At 46.7% G+C, this 19,560-nt stretch overlaps 2 protein-coding genes across 2 annotated transcripts; both read right to left on the reverse strand.

The window, feature by feature from the left end:
* Positions 1-952: 952 nt before the first annotated feature.
* On the reverse strand, positions 953-14,277 carry ubap1lb (ubiquitin associated protein 1-like b). The gene is made up of 6 exons (XM_069658406.1): positions 14,236-14,277; positions 5,856-5,968; positions 4,583-5,153; positions 2,721-2,911; positions 1,312-1,413; positions 953-1,233 (listed from the first exon to the last, which is right to left on the reverse strand). The coding sequence occupies exons 2-6, from the start codon at positions 5,958-5,960 to the stop codon at positions 1,099-1,101; spliced, it is 1,104 nt and encodes a 367-aa protein (XP_069514507.1). The 5' UTR covers positions 5,961-5,968; positions 14,236-14,277; the 3' UTR covers positions 953-1,098.
* Positions 14,278-14,752: 475 nt separating this feature from the next.
* Positions 14,753-19,072, reverse strand: pdcd7 (programmed cell death 7). Its single transcript, XM_069658393.1, has 5 exons — positions 18,005-19,072; positions 16,745-16,883; positions 15,473-15,703; positions 15,270-15,357; positions 14,753-15,171 (listed from the first exon to the last, which is right to left on the reverse strand). The coding sequence occupies exons 1-5, from the start codon at positions 18,968-18,970 to the stop codon at positions 15,027-15,029; spliced, it is 1,569 nt and encodes a 522-aa protein (XP_069514494.1). The 5' UTR covers positions 18,971-19,072; the 3' UTR covers positions 14,753-15,026.
* Positions 19,073-19,560: the final 488 nt, after the last annotated feature.

Raw genomic sequence — 19,560 nt, forward strand, 5'->3', positions numbered from 1 at the left:
AGTGAATTTTTCCCTGATGTTACTCAAGTTTGATCATTTGTGTTTATTCGCGTTGATTGAACACAGCGCACTGAAATTCCTCCTTTCAGGTACAATGAAACACTAACTCCATCATGTCTGCTTTCATAACATCATCTGGAGGAGCAAGCAGCTCGATTAGTTTTCCTTTGCTAGTGTGATGAGCTGTTAGCTCGGATCAGTACCAGGATTTCTCTGATGGACACCAACTACCGGCGTTGTGTTTCAGCTGTGGAGCGCCTGTCCATCTGTCTCGCTGAGTGGCAGCATCACTGGATCTAGAGAGTCACGTGTGGGCTGAGATCTGTCTCACTACAGCGCTATGAAGCCAAAATAATCAGATGTTACTGAGATTTAATGACAGTAAACGGGCTGAAAGGATGCTGACATAACATCATCATTTCTGAAAAAGAAAACGATTATCCAAACGTTAAATCTGCTATTTAAACATAATGTACTTTCACTCTCCCCTTTTTAGCAGCAGAGCTGTTATACACTTTATTCTGTCTTATATCCTATTTGATTGTTTCTATTCTTATTGAAAGAGCTGAATATCTGTTTGGTGGGGGGGACTACATCGGCCTTTCATGACAATATCAATACAGCTGCACCAGTTTGGCCCTTGATTAGAGGCCTGTGTACTCAGTTAATTCTCATGTTTATAGGAACCGGACCCTGATGGACCCGATCCTGGTCTCACAGTTTGAATGAGGTTCAGTGAAAGCAGAACTCGGAGGTGGAAACTGCAGAATAAAAATAGAAGCACAGTGCTGTGTGGATCTTTAATAATGTAACAGCTGCTCACATCACTTCAGACCGTCACACACATTACACTACAGATAATAAACACTACACTGGATGTAATAAAGTGTTAAAACAACTTAATGGAACTGTGCAGCATTGGCATATCACCATCATCATCATCTTCCACAGTGTTGTAATGTAGATCAATAAGCTCAGAAGGCCACCGTCCATCTTCAGCTGTGATATTGTGTTTAGATCATCTGTCAGTATCAGCATGATATCACATTCTCCTGCAGTAAATAACTTTATTATCAATGTAAACTGTGTTGATGTGCATCACGCCACACGCATCATCAGCTCCTCCAGCGCCCGCTCCCGGTGGTTTTCATGGACCAGCAGCACCTCTTTGATGGCGTTCTGCTGGAAGCCCATCTCGTTGAACTGACTGAGCAGGTGTAGGAACTCCTCCGCCTTGACAAGACACAACATTCACATTTTCAAAGTGACGTTAAAAAGAAGTGTAGTAGAGAGTCTCTCTGCGGGTCTTACCTTTGTCTCACAGTTCTGAAACATCTCCAGAGCCTCCTCTACCTGAGCCATATCGTAACCCAGCTGACACAGGTGGTCACAGGCCACCAGGTAACTCAGGATCTGCAAACACACCAAGCACAGATAAAACACACAGAAACACTTCATTACGCAGGAGCAATGGACTGAAAGGCAATGATCTGTTACATCCAGGTCGTATTTCATAGAACATCTGTTTTTACACAGATTTTCATTTTGTGAAGCAGGAATGAAGTCCCTGCTACATACTGTAGCATGCAGTGTGTCAGTGAAGGCACCACAGGCCGACACAGAGCCAGGCAGCAGAGTTGCTCTGAGGGACATCAGTGAAATACAATCTGTGTGGGAGCACGGTGGCCTGACTGGCATGAGGCAGCACGCCCTCACTTCATTAGCTCTTCTAGCTCTTCCACTGACTGACGGAGACACAGAGAGGCTAACAGGGCTGATCTGGAGTCAGACTGATGGAGACACAGAGAGGCTAACAGGGCTGATCTGGAGTCAGACTGACAGAGAGGCTAACAGGGCTGATCTGGAGTCAGACTGACAGAGAGGCTAACAGGGCTGATCTGGAGTCAGACTGACAGAGAGGCTAACAGGGCTGATCTGGAGTCAGACTGACAGAGAGGCTAACAGGGCTGATCTGGAGTCAGACTGACAGAGAGGCTAACAGGGCTGATCTGGAGTCAGACTGACAGAGAGGCTAACAGGGCTGATCTGGAGTCAGACTGACAAAGAGGCTAACAGGGCTGATCTGGAGTCAGACTGACAGAGAGGTTGACAGGGCTGATCTGGAGTCAGACTGTGAAGAACAGCAGACAGTCACAGAGAAGCTCGATTCTTCTTTTAAAAACAAATCTCATGAATATTTCTCTTCGTGTGTCACATGTCTGTCCATCGTGCAGAGTTTGTCCTCTGTCTCTTCCTGTTTTAAGGATAACATGACACTTCCTGCACATGCCCTTTCCCAGGGACTCTGAACTCCTGGTTTACTCTGGGTTCAGATGCTGTTGTGGGAAAACACAGCACAGAGCGACTGTGGAAACTCTCTGCTCTATTTTTACACAGGCTTAAAGTGGCTTAGTATTATGGATTTTGGTTTCACTCCCACCCCCAGTTATATTTATTTATATCTGTGCGTAGCATCTAAATGTTTACCTTGTGGGGCGTGTTGTTCTTGCTCTCAGCTCTCTGTTTGTCTATTTCTGTGTACGTCATATTCCTGCAGGTGGAAGCCAGTAAATCTGATTCAGAGTCAGATGTTTTAACCACAAGGTCGTCTCAGGACTCTGCTGTACTCTGTGACTCCTCACATCTGTGAACATGTTCTTCACTGTGTGTCTAACTGAGCTGATCTGGGGTCAGGGAGGAGGTTTGTGACATGGACTGACCTGGTCTGGGGTCTGCCGGCCAGTCTTCTGCAGAGCGATGATGGCGGTATGGAGGGGGTAGCCCCGGGCAGTGATGGCCCCCAGCAGCTCTCTCTCCTCTGGGCTCAGAGCTGACAGAAGCTCTGCTGATGAGTCCAAAGATGAGGGGAGACTGCGGTGGGAGGAGGCTGCAGGGGGCTTTGTGCAGGATTCTGGGCTGAGAGACTGTAGAGGGGAGACAACAGACTGTAGTGAGTATGTGTGTGTGCGTGTGTGTGCGTGTGATCTGAAGGTAACATTGAGTAAAGCTGATCCAGATCTGCTGAAGGAGACGTTCTCAGAGACGCTCACTCTCTAATCCTGATGAAGGTCTAATAACCCGGCTGAACTCTGAGAGCAGACTTTACACGGTCTATTTTTAGAGTGCAGATCCTTGAAAACATGCAGGAAATGTGAAGCTGAAAAAATGAGATGGCTCAGATAGATTTTCTCCTTCAGCTAGCAGAGAGAAGACGTTCATAGACAGAGGTCCAGGCTGCTTAACAAGTGGCTGAATAGAACTGCTCTCTCTCTGCTGGGCTGATACTGTGGTGTGTCTGTTCCTGGATCTATCAGGAGGTTTAACGCACAATTTAAGACATGGCCTGCAGGCTAGGATGCTTCTGCAGACCACACTAAAGGCTTCTTTACATAACAGCATCAGCCTGACCGTGAACTGTGTTTCAGCAGGTATACTGACCACAGTATAGGAAGCACAATCTTCCTATACTCCCATGGCTATCTCTGCCAGTAGAGTGGAGACTTCTGAGTGCAAATGCTCTCTACGATGAAGGTCTGTGTTGATCAAAATTGAGGCTGACTTTGTCGCTGAAGGGGCGCTCATAAACTGCTTCTGAATCCCCAAGGCTCATTGTTGAATCAACCCATGGTTCTGCCCCCAGAGCTTATGATGCATGAAAAACGTCAGGGCAGGGGCAGGCCAGGGGGCATTCATTTTAGTCAGCAAGGTGTCCATGATTTTCCCAAACACTTTCTTAGATGGAGACACAAAGGCTGCCAAAGCCTGGTCCATGGGTGTCCCAGTTCTAGCCTGGCGTCAATTCACAGTAGGGGCAAGTTATTGGGAATTGATGCTAGGGACCTTCAGGGCTAAGACCACAGACCAGCGCCAGACGGTGTCTGAAACGGCTTTCAGTTTACCTCCTCAATGTCAGAGAGAAGAGGCACCTTGAAGTGCATGGACCACCCAAAAAAACTTACAAGGTCAAATACAAGGGGGCACTCTGGTCAGATGGCAGATCAATAGATAGAGCTGTTGTTCCCTATGAACAATCTGCTGAAGGACAGGTGAGACTGATCTATGTGGTTCTTGCATGCCACACCCTGCACTGGGCACACAAAACAGCTCATGCATGAGGACGCATTGTCCCTAGCTGTCAGTCAATGATCAACCCAGCTAGTCATACTGACAGCACCAAGAAGGCGAGGAAGTGTCTTCATATGCTGAGTATTATCATCTTATTTATATTATAAAGAGGATGGTCTAGAACTTCTCTGCATGTAAAGTGGTATTTATAATTATAGTTTTATAAATAGAACTGACGTGAATACTGTGGCTGTCGAAGGTCTCACAGTAAAGAATATATATGAACTTTGACCTTCACGTCGTTCAGATTCAGTTAACCGGAGGACAAAAACAAACATTGTAAGACGTCTGTTAAGACTCTTCAGTGAGCTGAGCAGTTGTGTTGAAAACATGACACGCTGTTAGTGTCAGGTTCAACACACCTCGTCTTCTTCTGCTGCTTAAAAAGCGTCACATAAGAGCCCAAAAAAAACTTCAACTGTGTTTACCGTTCGTGTTGTGTTTGGGTGGTTGATGCTGGGGGGTCTGTCCACCGTATTGGCCCTGGTGTTGGGGGCCCTGGTGTTGGTTGCTCTGATGTCTGGAGTCTTCTTGGACTGGCTGTCTGTTTTGGGTTCAGGTTTGGACGAGTCCAGCCCAGACAGGGAGCACTGTCGGAGGTTCTTTCTGCGCTGGTGTGGGAGGCTGCTGAGGCAGGCTGGGGGGTTCAGGAGGTCTGGGACGAAGGCTCTTTGTGCTTTCCTCTGACCTGGAGCAGCAGGACTTCCTCCACCTGAGCAGGTTTTCACTGACAGACACGCCTTGGCCCTCTGGGCAGCGATCTCCCCTTCCTCCTCAGAGTCTGAGATGGCAGACTTGGTGCGTAGGACGGTGGGGTTGAGGCTGTGGGAGCGCTGGCGAGGGTTGGGCTCCCAGAAGTCGGAGCAGTGGCGGCTGGCCAGTCGGCTCTGCTGTGGGCTGCAGAACATCATCCAGTATGGGGGACAAGATGGCAGAGGGCCTGATGAGGAGGAAGGCTGAGGCCAAGGCTGGCTGGTAAAGCCGCTCTGCAGACCAGTTAGCACCCAGTTCTCCAGACTGAACTCATACTGGCACATGGACAGACAATGTGTTAGTGACAGAAGCTTTCTCTTTTCTCTAGTCATATGTCATTACACAGAGCTACATGAGCTTGGTGGCTACACTCCCAGAATGATCCATAAGTAAGCCTGTTGGTCTGAAGTGATATATCTCAACCTGCTATGAATGTTCATCACAGCCCACCACAGGATTAAAATCTCTTTACTTGTTGAAACACTGGGAACTAGCTCATGATGGTATCAACAGGTGACAGATAACACTTATGGTAACAACAGCGTGCGTATCATCCCCACTTGTTTTCAGTAGAAACAAACACTACACTGGCTTATCAACACATTTTAAGATGATATTGTGAAAGTGTTAAGTGGAAACATATTCCACATCTTGCAGCGATATGATTCGTGTGTTTAAATTTATGTCAAATATTCTTTCTCTTGTAGCTCTGTTTTTCATGTCCTTCGCCTCCTTGGACACATCATTGTCTTTAGCTGCTAAATGCTCCACCATGTTCACCAGCTAGTCTCTAACCCTTTCTGTGTCTGGTAAAGTGAAACAACAGAGTGCTGAGAGTGAACCTGAGCGGTAAAGTTGTGTGTACAAACAGCCCATTTGCTATTCCACACTATAATTTAAACATATCAATTAGCGATATATATTTAAAATGCTGGCTTATCATAGAGACATAATAGACAGAGGACACAGACACTCACTTCTGTGTCCTGCAGGATGGTCAGGTAATCAGGAAGCATCACTTTGACGTCATCTTTGACTTCCTGAGAGGCACTCTGTGGCATCTTCAGAGGGACTCCGTCCATACTGCTTACTACAAAGACACACACACAGTGTTTGATTAGTTTTCTGTATCACAGTAAGACAGTGATAGCGTCTGTACATCCATGGATACACTGCTAACAGGAGATGCTAACAGGAGCTGCTAACAGGAGCTGCTAACAGCTACTAGCATTTCAGAATCAGAATCAGAAATACTTTATTAATCCCCAGGGGGAAATTCAGGATTTAGTGTCTACTGCCAAAAATACTTGAAATGTCAGGAGGACTAAGGACAGCTAGCTTCTAAGTAACGCAGAAAACATCTCAAAGTAACTTTTGGAGGGAAATGGTGAAGAAGGTGTTGAGTTTCTATTGTCCTCTTCAGCTCTCAGCAGCCTGTGATTGATGTTTTCTCCAAGCTAAATGTGACATTAACTAATAGTTTATTACTGTTAATGCAAACAGTTGTGTTCATTATATAAGATGTAATATTTAAAGTGGCCTGGGGGGAACAAGTAAACAATAAGAAAAGTGTGATGCATGTGTGATGTTGATGTTATTATCACTCGACTTGGCAGCAGTGAATATGAGCCTTCCACTTTAATCATTATAATTAATGAATTCATTTCAAGGTGCTATAACGTGGGTTCAAATAGATACTAGAAATCAAATTTTAGAGGACGAGAGGAGGAAGCTAACATGAGGTGAAGCACAGAATACCAGCGACTGTAGAGCACAGCGCCCTGAGAGTCGAGAAGTCGATATTTAAGTTTGAAGGCGATGGAGAGAAAGCAGCGTTTGATACCTCATCTGTTACCAAAATAATTACATGAATTAAAAGACACAAAGTAAAGAGATGCTTGCTTTGTTATCAGCAAAACCTTTTTTTAAATGTGACCTTTGCTCCACATTTACAGTCTGTGGGCTCAAACAACTTTTATTACATGTAAATGTCGTACTTGTGACAGAGAAGGCTTGAATGAGGAAATGAGATGTAGCTGGTTGAAATTATCTTTTCTCAAATCACTATCGTCAAGAAAACAGTCTCCCCTCTTCTTAAGGGACTTCAAGGTTCACAGCACCACCTGCAGGCCGGAGTGGATGGTGCAGTCTGTGTGAGGCCGGAGTGGACTGTGCAGCCTGTGTGAGGCCGGAGTGGACTGTGCAGCCGGTGCAGCCTGTGTGAGGCCGGTGCAGCCTGTGTGAGGCCGGAGTGGACTGTGCAGCCGGTGCAGCCTGTGTGAGGCCGGTGCAGTCTGTGTGAGGCCGGAGTGGACGGTGCAGTCTGTGTGAGGCCGGAGTGGACTGTGCAGCCTGTGTGAGGCCGGTGCAGTCTGTGTGAGGCCAGAGTGGACTGTGCAGCCTGTGTGAGGCCGGTGCAGCCTGTGTGAGGCCGGAGTGGACTGTGCAGCCTGTGTGAGGCCGGAGTGGACTGTGCAGCCGGTGCAGCCTGTGTGAGGCCGGAGTGGACTGTGCAGCCTGTGTGAGGCCGGTGCAGTCTGTGTGAGGCCAGAGTGGACTGTGCAGCCTGTGTGAGGCCGGAGTGGACTGTGCAGCCTGTGTGAGGCCGGAGTGGACTGTGCAGCCGGTGCAGCCTGTGTGAGGCCGGTGCAGTCTGTGTGAGGCCGGAGTGGACGGTGCAGTCTGTGTGAGGCCGGAGTGGACTGTGCAGCCTGTGTGAGGCCGGTGCAGTCTGTGTGAGGCCAGAGTGGACTGTGCAGCCTGTGTGAGGCCGGTGCAGTCTGTGTGAGGCCAGAGTGGACGGTGCAGCCTGTGTGAGGCCGGTGCAGTCTGTGTGAGGCCAGAGTGGACGGTGCAGCCTGTGTGAGGCCGGAGTGGACTGTGCAGCCTGTGTGAGGCCGGAGTGGACGGTGCAGCCTGTGTGAGGCCGGAGTGGACGGTGCAGCCTGTGTGAGGCCGGAGTGGACAGTGCAGCCTGTGTGAGGCCAGAGTGGACGGTGCAGCCTGTGTGAGGCCGGTGCAGTCGGTGAGGGGCAGAGGGGGACTGTTGTTTTCTTTCATGGTCATCTGTGATTGGCTGAGACACGTAAATGATGCTCCAGTATGGATCTATCAACCAATCAACAACCGGAATGTCATGGAATGGATTCTCTCACTCTGTGTGTGTGTGTTATGTGTGAGTGAAAACACACGTCTCTCTCTCGTTGTCTCTTTCTCTTTCTCTCTCACTTTTATATTCGTCCTCTGTGTTTCAGCCTAATATATGATTATATGACATTTGTTCCTTATGAAAGGCGGGGCTACTCTCCACCTGCTCTGATCACGTGACTGATTGTTCCCTGTGATGGTCTTCTGCTGACACCTAGTGGACACTTAACAACACTGCACCTGCTGTTTACTGATGGTGAAGTGACCATTACTGTGATATGTCCTTTGTATTCATAAAGCTGATGTGTGTAAACTGTTATGTGTGTGATAGCACTTACATTAAAGCATGCTGTTACAGAGGAACCGTCTAACAGTTTAACAGGAAACTGAGACACCTGTGGAGTTACACGAGCTCATTGATGGACACTGGCCTGATTCATGGTTAGATTTAAAGTTTAATTCACATCAAAGCTTTAATATAAGTAATGTTCCTGTTCTATTAGGAGAAGTTAAAGATCAACAGAAGTCAACAGCTGTGTTTATAAATTATTATGAGCCTTTTGAACATGACAAGGCAAAGATCAGAGTCCAAACCAAGGTTATAATAGTTTTTATTTTTGTTTCGTTTTGACTTTTTGTTTTCAGTTTAGTCTGAATTTGTTGTTAAAGTTTCTAAGTTTTGTATTAGTTTTAGTTTTTTTGTAATATGGGATACTTGTCAGGGACCCAAAAGAGCCACAAAGAGTATTGTATGATAATAACTCAAAGCATAATAACCCGTTTTAAAAATGTATTCAGAGTATAAACACGGACGTGTGACGTCATGTGCTGCCATCTGCTGGTGTGAAACAGCTGCAGCTAGTGAAACAGAGAACAGATCTATCCACCCAAAATACTGCATGTACTAAATGAACAAAGATGAAAACTGAAGATATTTTCTCTTCTGGTTTTTTGTAAAGCCTCAGTTTATTTTTATTTTAGTTAACGAAAATGTTTGTGAATAACTTGTTTTTGTTGTTTGGTTTCGTTTACAGTAATAACTTTGATCCAGACAGTGTCAAATAAGACGTTTTCCTGACTGAAAGTCTGTTACAGAAACACAATGACCCTGATCACACCTGTATTACCATGTGTTTTTTGTGATCCCATCACGAGTGGTCAGCTCTAAGCACAGCAGTTCACACCTACCATCAACAAGCCCCTCAAATGCGTCTTCAGTGACCACAGATTTCTATTCTTATGTAGGCTACCGGTACGTGCCCTCTCTCTCTCCCACTCGCTCTCGCTCTCTCCAGCAGTCCGTCAGTGTACAGTGCGTTTGAATATTACTTATTTCATAGTCATTGCCTGTTTTAAAACTCACCATGAGAAAAAGTCTGACTGCAACTTCTTTTCGGCAAAACATAGAATAAAATTTGGCAACCATGAAAAAAAATATAAAGTGAATCCTCCAATTGTGGTCAAATCTGAGCAGCTTCAGTGAAGAGGTAAAGCTGTCTCTCTCTCTGTCATCTGATTTCTGCATGGACAACATGAGACTACCTAGACTGCTAGAATGTGAATTTCAGGCTTAAAGTACCAGACATTTATAATTTGAATTCATGTGTTTTCATGTACAAATAAAGACACTTCCATCACAAACTGGGGCAGAAAAATAAACCAGAATACAGGAATAAAGGTTTTGAAACTCAACATACAAGTACACACTATTTTTCCCTACCACTATTGTGTTTTTTATTCTGTGTGAAAGTTAATAAGCATTGTTCAGCCTAATTATATTTTCGTTATTTGATTTGAGAAACACACAGATCTGTGTCCTCACTGCACTGCATGATTAAACTCTGATATACGTGATCTTTGCCGTGGCCATGGAGAGAGTGGGCGGTGCTTAATGTGGCCCAGGACACGTGCGTACACAGATCTGAATGCGTCCTCAATCCGTCCTGGGAGCATTCAGACCTGTACTTAAGGTTGTCCGCTATCTGATCACGATAACCACACGTTAATACCAGGTGTGAATAAAATGAATTTAAAGTCATGGTTTCAGTTAAAGGAAACTTTGGTGGGTTCCTTCTCATCATTGATGTATAATCTGTACCTCACTCAGTGTTCAGACTGCTGGGACTACGTTTACCTCATTAACTTCATCATGAGAAGAGAATAAATGGATGTTGTTCTGTTATAAAGTCCTTTTTTGCCTGCACTGCTAAATAATGTAATTTTGCACAGTTACAGGTATGTGGTTTTATAGAGAGGCTGAATCATATACAGGAGTTACAATGCTAATGTGTGATGCTTTGAAATGTTGATCATTTTTCTAAATTAAATTTTGGAGAGAAAAACACTTCATGTAAAATATCTAGGTAAATAAAGTTAGATTTTTCATGCAGTCAGAGCGGTGGGATCTGTGTGTGTATCTATCACAGTCTCTGTAACATCCGACATCTCTACCTCCACAGTCTGAGAACAACATTTCACTCTACCAGCAAAATACACCGCTCAAAAAAATGAAGGGAACACTTAATCGTCACAGTATAACACCAAGTCAGTTAAACTTCAGGGATATCAATTTTAAGAAGCACAAGTGATTGTGAATCAATGTCACCTGCTATGGTGCAATTTAAAGAGACAACAGGTGCAATGGAGAGGAAAAAGCAAGACAACCCCCAAAAAGGGAATGGTTTTGCATGTGGTGGCCACAGACAGTTGCTCTCTGATACCTCCTGACTGATTCTTCTTTAGTTTTGTGTTCTGCTCGTGTCCTTGTCACTACTGGTAGCATGAGGCGGTACCTGCAGCCCAATCAGGTTGCACAGGTAGTCCAGCTCCTCCAGGATGGCACATCCATACGTGCAGTCGCAAGACGGTTTGCTGTGTCTCCCAGCACAGTCTCAAGAGCATGGAGGAGGTACCAGGAGACCGGAGGAGAGCTGGACAGGGCCGTAGAAGGGCATCAACCCAGCAGCAGGAGCGATATTTGCTACTTTGTGTGAGGAGGAACAGGAGGAGCACTGCCAGAGCCCTACAAGATGACCTCCAGCAGGCTACTGGCTTGCATGTTTCTGACCAAACTGTCAGGGCGGCATGAAGGCCCGACGTCCTCTAATGGGACCTGTGCTCACAGCCCAGCACCGTGCAGCTCCATTAGCATTCGCCAGAGAACACCAGAATTGGCAGGTCGGCCATTGGCGCCCCGTTCTCTTCTCAGATGAGAGCAGGTTCACACTGAGCACATGTGACAGACGTGAAAGAGTCTGGAGATGCTGTGGTGAACGTTATGCTGCCTGTAACATCATCCAGCATGACCGGTTTGGCGGTGGGTCAGTGATGGTCTGGGGAGGCATTTCCTTGGAGGGCCGCACAGACCTCCATGTCATAGCCAATGGTACCCTGCCTGCTGTTAGGTACCGGGATGACATCCTCCAAGCAATTGTTAAACCTCATGGTGGTGCAGTGGGCCCTGGGTTCCTCCTGGTGCAGGACAATGCCCGGCCTTGTGTGGCCACAGTGTGTAGGCAGTTCCTGGATGACGAAGGCATTGATGCCATTGACTGGCCCTCTCATTCTCCTGACCTAAATCCAATTGAGCACCTATGGGACATTATGTATCGGTGCATCAGACACGGCCAAGTACCGCCACAGACTGTCCAGGAGCTCACTGATGCCCTGATCCAGGTCTGAGAGGAGATCCCCCAGGACACCATCTGCCGACTCATCAGGAGCATGCCCAGACGTTGTCAGGAGTGCATACGGGCATGTGGGGGCCATACACACTACTGAGTCACATCAGGAGTTGCCATGGTGACATTCACGCAAGTTGGATCAGCCTGTGACTTCATTTTTTTACTCTGATTTTGGGTGTGATTTTGAATCCAACCCTCAATGGGCTGATGATTTTGGTTTCCACTCACCGTTGTTACATCATTTTGTTCTCAACAAAATAAACAGTGAAGATTTTCAAAGAACACCTGATGATCCCTGAGTATACCTGTGTGCAGCAGGGAGACACTGCAGGGAGACACAGACAGGTGCTGTCTTCTGTCTCTAACACTGACTTCCTGTGAAACTCTCAAGCCCTTTTTACACTGCCAGTTCAAGGCGGGATTATTACGCCTCTGTTACGTTCCGTCTCCTATGTAAAACCCACAGAGGCTGAATGGTGTGGCGAAGTCGTTCCACCTCTGAGCCAGCATCGGAGGTAGTAGCAGAGGCATAACTGAGGCGAAACGGCGTCTGAGTAAACTGCAGAGCGGGCAGGGCGGAACAGCGCCGTGTGTGTGTTGCATGGTCCATTGTAGAATGACAAAGGTGGCATGAGGACGGAGCTTCGTTGCGGCACTGAGGCGGAACCGCAGAGTAAAAAAGGCTTCAGACTGTGTGAACATTTGAATCTGAAGTTCTGGGTCTATCTATGGGTAGTAACAGGCTTGAGGACGTTAGGACTTTGTTATTGTTCACGCAAAGTTGAAGACTTGTGAAAAAAGCAACGAATAAGGAGAATAAAAAGTCCCATTATGTTACACCAATTTGTCTGTTGATTTTTACTTTGTTTTCTCTGTCAGCAGATATGTCTGAAGGAGAAACTGTGGATGACTATGAACACTTCACAAGACTTTATCATGTGCTGCTTTGTTTTTGGACAGTTGACCTTATTGTGTTGACCCTTAAAATAATCGTGTTGTCTACACGTGAAGACATCATTATCTACCTGTTCAAAGATAAAGTTTAGTTTTTAGACTCATCAGGTCGTTTTTATCCCGAGGATAAAGTGTAAACAAAATAACAGCTCAGGTGTCAAGAGGTCAGTAGAGAGTGAGGACGTGATCTCAGAGCTGCAGAGCCGATCAGCTGACTCTGAGCCCACTGACGGTTCAGACGGTCAGATCTGACAAACTGTAAGGGCTAAATTTACTTTCCCAGAATCCTCTGTGTCTATATCTGTCCTCTGTGTTACACAATAAGGCATGTGCAGGCAGAGGAGCCTGACATGCTAACAGACAGGCAGTGTGTTTATATCACAGTGAAAGGTTATTTACACACGCAGGCGCACACACACGCACACACACACTCAGGCACACACACACACACACACACACACACAGAGCATAAGGCAGAGATGAGCTCCGTATGCTGTGTGAAAGCTAATCACAGCCTCAGAGCAGCTGCTCTGACAGACACAAGCTCCATAATGTCATTGTGCTGCTGTCTCTGTGACGTACGTCAACACTGCTGTTCACAGGCTAATGCTAACACAAGAACACACACTGCTGTTCACTGGCTAATGCTAACACAAGAACACACACTGCTGTTCACTGACTAATGCTAACACAAGAACACACACTGCTGTCCACAGGCTAATGCTAACACAAGAACACACACTGCTGTCCACAGGCTAATGCTAACACAAGAACACACACTGCTGTTCACTCGCTAATGCTAACACAAGAACACACACTGCTGTTCACTCGCTAATGCTAACACAAGAACACACACTGCTGTTCACAGGCTAATGCTAACACACACTGCTGTTTAAAGGCTAATGCTAACACAAACCCACAGCTGTACACAGGCTAATGCTAACACAAACACACAGCTGTCCACAGGCTAATGCTAACACAAGAACACACACTGCTGTTCACTCGCTAATGCTAACACAAGAACACACACTGCTGTTCACTCGCTAATGCTAACACAAGAACACACACTGCTGTTCACAGGCTAATGCTAACACACACTGCTGTTTAAAGGCTAATGCTAACACAAACCCACAGCTGTACACAGGCTAATGCTAACACAAACACACAGCTGTTCACAGGCTAATGCTAACACACAAACACTGTTTTATGTCTGCTTTGCTCCGATGTAATTCGCTGTATTGTGTTGAAGTGTGCTGCAGATGTTTCAGATGGTGTCTCTCCTTTGGAAAGCTCTTTTTAACATGGTTTTAAATGATGTCACATTTATAATGAGTCTGATAACGTGAAACACATTCAGGTGCTAGATTTTTCTATCGGCACATTAAGCCACAGAGTCTCCTGCTTTAACCACCACTGTTTTACAGGTATAATTTTAATATTAGTAACTGTTAATAATATACATAAGTGATTTATTTCTGCCCGTGTGTCTAACAGGTAACACAGTCTGATGTCTCTCTCAGCTCTGTTACAGTAAACAGTAGAAATCATTGCAAGAATAAAAAGTCAGTCTTACCTGTGCTGTGTTGAGCTGCAGTCTGACCGTCAGGTATCTGTGTGTGTGTGTGTGTGTGTGTGTGTGTGTGTGTGTGCTCAGACTGAGGCTGCAGGTTAAATCAGAGGAACCACCTGGACCACTAATCTACTAGCGGACAGTGACCTCAGACAGACGATCCACTGTGATCCTGTTAGCAACAACCACACATACACCTACAGCTGCACAGGTCTGTCAACTACACTGAATCTAGCATTATAATACACATATAATGTGTGCGATACACACACATTAAATGTGGGACACATGATCTGAAGACAATCTAATATTGTTATAAATATTATTTAATGTGTTTAATATGATTATACACATATTTATATTAAATATTAATTATATTATTATAAATATATAATAATATATTAAATGTGATGAATACCTATAAAGAAGAATGAGTGAGACTGTGTGTGGCTGATAGTGGCTGTTAACACACTCCACACAGGACGCACAGCTTCAGACATACAGGTTATAAAAGGTTCCACTTTATTTTGTTCTTCTGATTTCTTTCATTAATTACAAATAAAAACACATTTTAAGACTGAGCTGAACAAAGAATGAGCAGAGAGCAGAACGGGAGCCTTGTTCTTTCGCTTCACAGATCTATCGGTCATACAATCACACAATGCGAGAGCTCCTTAATGTGACACTTAACAGATCACAGGTTCATGTTGTCAAACCTTTAACATCATCCCTGTGTTCACCCTCACACCTGCAGAGTTCATGTGCAGGTGTAGTGCAGTGTTCAAGGTCATGGTTCAGAGATGGTCTCCGTCAGGGTGTGCAGGCTGCAGGGCCGAGGCCCAGGCCTGGTCTGAGGGGGGGTCTGGGAGGACCCAGCTTTGAGGAACAGGAGAGGCGTCAGGATGATCTGCTGCCACCACGAACACGTCCCACTCCCTCCTGAAAGGTGAAGACACGATTCATTCATTCACTGTGTCATCATTGGGATGAAACCACAGCTTGGTTTTCATGAGAAGAAGAAGAACAAGAAGAAGCACCTGATCTGCAGCAGAGCGTGCAGAGACACATCTGCCTGAGTGTAGAAATGTGTGAACGGCTGCAGCACCGAGTCAGCAGGAAGCTCCTCTATAACACACACACACACACACACACACACACACACACACACACACACACACACGATCAGTCATGGTGCAGGTGAACACATAATGTCTCTCACAGAAAGAGCAGCATGTTTTACCTCCAAACAAAATGCCGTCGACTCTGCGCCTCCTCTGCAGCTGTTTCTCCCTCTCCTTCTTCATCTGCCTCTCCTGCTCCCTCCTCCTCTCCTCCTCCTGCTCCCCCTCCAGCATCACCATAAGAGCCTTCTCCTCCACCGAGTACACAGCTGTCCTCCTCTTCATCACACTCCTGAGCTGCTCCAGACGCTCCCTGAACGCATCGTCACACCCGGGCTCAGTGACAATGCCTGAGACACAGACACACAGACACACACACACACACACACACACACACACACACACACACACGCACACAGAGACCCACACACACACACGCACACAGAGACCCACGCACACACACACACACACACACACACACACACGCACACAGAGACCCACACACACACACACACAGAGACCCACACACACACACACACACACACACACACACACGCACACAGAGACCCACGCACACACACACACACACACGCACAGAGACCCACACACACACACACACACACACACAGAGACCCACACACACACACACACACACACACACACACACACGCACACAGAGACCCACACACACACACACACACACACGCACACAGAGACCCACACACACACACACACACACACGCACACAGAGACCCACACACACACACACACACACACAGAGACCCACACACACACACACGCACACAGAGACCCACACACACACACACACACACACACACAGAGACCCACACACACACACACACACACACACACACACAGAGACCCACACACACACACACACACACACACACACACACACACACACACACACCTGTTAACAGCAGAGCAGCTCTTAATGATTGAAGGATTTCAGGAAGCTCGTGAGCTCGAGTCAGCATCAGCTCGTTCTGCAGCAGGGCTGAAGAGCATCAGAGAAACACTGATTGCGTTACTGCTTCACCAGGTGTTTTATCCGTTGTGATCAGCGGGTCTGTCTGTGCTCTAGAGGACCACTGTGATAAAAAGCTGGTGAACGGCGTACACTAAAGACACATCCAGAGACCTAGCGTCTAAAGTGTACAGCCAGTCGAGATGTGTTCCTGCTGCTCTGTGTGCAATGGTGCAGCTAAAACACTACAAGATCCAGACACAGCAGTCATGTTCAGCTGTGTGTCTAACTTTGTTTTTTCAGTGCTGTCTCCCACACCTGAAGCTACCCCTCACTGCTCGGGATCAGAGAAAGGAATAACACAATGCATCATGGGAATAAGTTGGACGAGTGGATAGGTCACCTTTCCTGGACGCTGCCTCCTTCCTCAGTCTGCGCAGTTTCTCCAGAGATCTCAGCACGTCCTGCATCCTCTTCACGTCCGCCTGCTTCTTCCTCACCTCGCACAGAACCGCGTCTGCAGCCAGCTTCAGCTCCTGCTCCTGGAGACAGACACACACAACCTTCATCATCATCATCATCTTCATCTCTGTGACAGGGTGAAGCTGCTGAAGCTCACAGCATCACATGATCCAAGTACAGCTCTTTGTTTTTATAAAAATAACCTGAACATCTGTCTGATGTTATGATTCACACGATTTCTGCTTTAATTTCCCTTCGCCTCCATGGTTTTACAGAAGACAAATACACATAGTTAAATCTGAACCACCGAAATGTACAGACACTGTTAGCTGGGATTGTTTATCCATTCTGCAATAGTAATGAACAGAAAATGTTCAATAAAGAAGGAGACCTGGCTGTAAACTGTTCCTGATGAGTCAACACACACATCTTCCTCTAAAGTGTCAGCCTGCTTCATTTGTCAACAGTGAAAATGTCCATCAATGAGCCTTCATCACATGGAGGAGTTCTAATGAAACATTGATCAGGAGGCATGACTTTTCATGACCACACAGCCTCTTTGTTTCAAATGCCTTTAAGCTGCATTCTTTCTAATGTGCAGCAGGGGGCGACTCCACAGGGTGCTAAAAGAAGAACATGCTCCTCCTTCTCTCCTGATTAATTCCCTCAGTAAACATGTTGCTACTGAGTTTATGGTCTCAATCTCTAGTTTCAAGTCTTCTTCAACACCACATGATGTTCATTTAGTCACTGATTTTAGCCCATTTAGAGTCACACAGACCAGAAAGAGGGGAGGGTTTAGGGCGGGGCTACCTGTGATTGACAACTCTCTTGTCTCTTGACAAGTCTTGTTCAGTGTTAAGTTGTAATAAAAGACAAACTGAGGCTTTGGCTGTCCATTTTGTTTGAAGTCTGTTTATAGATAGCCACATTAGCATCTCAATTCTATTAATTACTTGTATTATTTAGGCATCATACTAACCAAGCTAGAACTAAGATTAGCTGATAACCTAGTATTTGCCAAGCCCCTGCTCCTCTCCAGCCTCAATGTGGTCAGGAGATTAAAAAAAAACAAGACGGTGATGGCAAAAATGACAAACTTGATGCTTCAAAGGGTGACGTCATAGAAACCACTTCAGCTTCTTAAATATAAAACTTAGCTGTACTGTTCATCTGCTCCCCAGTACACAGCCAGACTGACCTTCTTCTTCTCCTCCACCTGCTGTATCTGTTGCAGCCTCCATTTATCAATAGCAGCCTCCTTCTCCGCGCTGCGCTTCTCCCTCTGTTTCTCCTCCAGCTGCAGGAGTCTCCTGGATCTCTGCCTCCTGGACCTCCTCTGAGCGACCCGGGACAGTTTGGCCTTCCAGCGAGCCAAAGTGAGGCTGTCAGTGAGCACAGAGAGTGTGTCCTGCAGCTCCTGCTTCAGCTCTAGTGCCCCCGAATAAGACGGGGTCCACACACGGTCCTCCTCCACACTGCTCCTCAGAGAGTCACAGGCCTCAGCCAGCTGGGACACCAGCTCAGCGGCCCGGTACAGAGCCTGCTTCAGGTCCACCACATGCTGCGGGGGCTGCGGGCGCTGCGGGCTCCTGGAGGTCTTTTCTCTGTTCTGTAGGAAGCGTCTGATCCACTGCTTGTCCTGGCTTCTCTGAAGGCCAGCTTCATCCTCAGCTCGTCTCGGTGTTCCTGCTCTCCGGTCAGGCTCGTTACACCGCGGAGGAAACAGCGGACTATGACCCGAGTCTGGATCATACCGAGCGCTCTGAGGACCCGGTCCAAAGGGATGCTTTACTGTCTGAAACGTTGAGGGTACGGGGCTACTGCTCGCTGCGGGTGGCACCATGTTGGGGTAGTGTCCATGAGGTGGACAGCCGAAAGGAGGAGGCGGGACGGTGGGGTCAAAGCCAAACGGAGGAGGAAAGCGAGGTCCTCCGAAGCCCCCTCCTCCGGGAGGCGGTGCGGGGAAATCATACCTGAATCCGTACGGGTGACTGTCATGTCCCTGTAAAGGAGTCCACGGCGGAGCAGCTTGGTCCTGCTGTGTCGGTGCATGAGCCGCGCTGGTGTACGGAGGTCTGGTAGCGGTGTTTGGTGGTCTGTTTGTGGAGTACGGTGTCTCCTGGTAACTGCCATAATAGTCCTGAGGCTGCTGTGTGTTGTCCATGTCGTGTACACAGGGTCTGTTAGATACAAAACTGAACAATTACATCAATTGTTTCGTGTGATTGTTTCTCACAAGTCCTGAAGGTAGGCGCCATGTTTTCTCTTGTTCACGTCCGAGTTTTACAGCTGTTAGTTCTTATTAGAAGGAAAACAGCGCCAACATCCTGCAGCGGCCTGGGTTAGTAATGCAGACATTACATTACACATTTCATTCATTGACTGTAAAAGAAAAAAATCTAACACAGTGTTACTGTAGGCTGTAGAGCGTGAACTACATATAAAATGTGTTTATCTGAGATCAGGAACCTCTCTCTAGGGCCAACTACTGTGGGTGGTTAATTGCGCATGCGTAGCTAAGCAAGTCAAGTCTGAAGAATACCCATTGCTACAAACCGTAGATGCTTACAAAACAGCTACAGCTGGCTAGCTTCTGTCTCTACTGCCGGTTATTATGGGCTAACGTCAGTCTGTGTGAGATCAGGCTAACAGACAGACAGCCGCTCTGCATTATGGGTAGGCGGTGTCAGAAACTTAGCGGAAGTGTGTGAATCTTAAGTCATATGACCAGGCAGGCAGCTGCAGAAAATGCTA

Source organism: Semicossyphus pulcher, unplaced genomic scaffold (assembly GCF_022749685.1).
Source record: "Semicossyphus pulcher isolate SPU_LCO1_2020_fin unplaced genomic scaffold, fSemPul1.0.p SCAF_1, whole genome shotgun sequence".
In the NCBI taxonomy this organism is placed as follows: domain Eukaryota; kingdom Metazoa; phylum Chordata; class Actinopteri; order Labriformes; family Labridae; genus Semicossyphus; species Semicossyphus pulcher.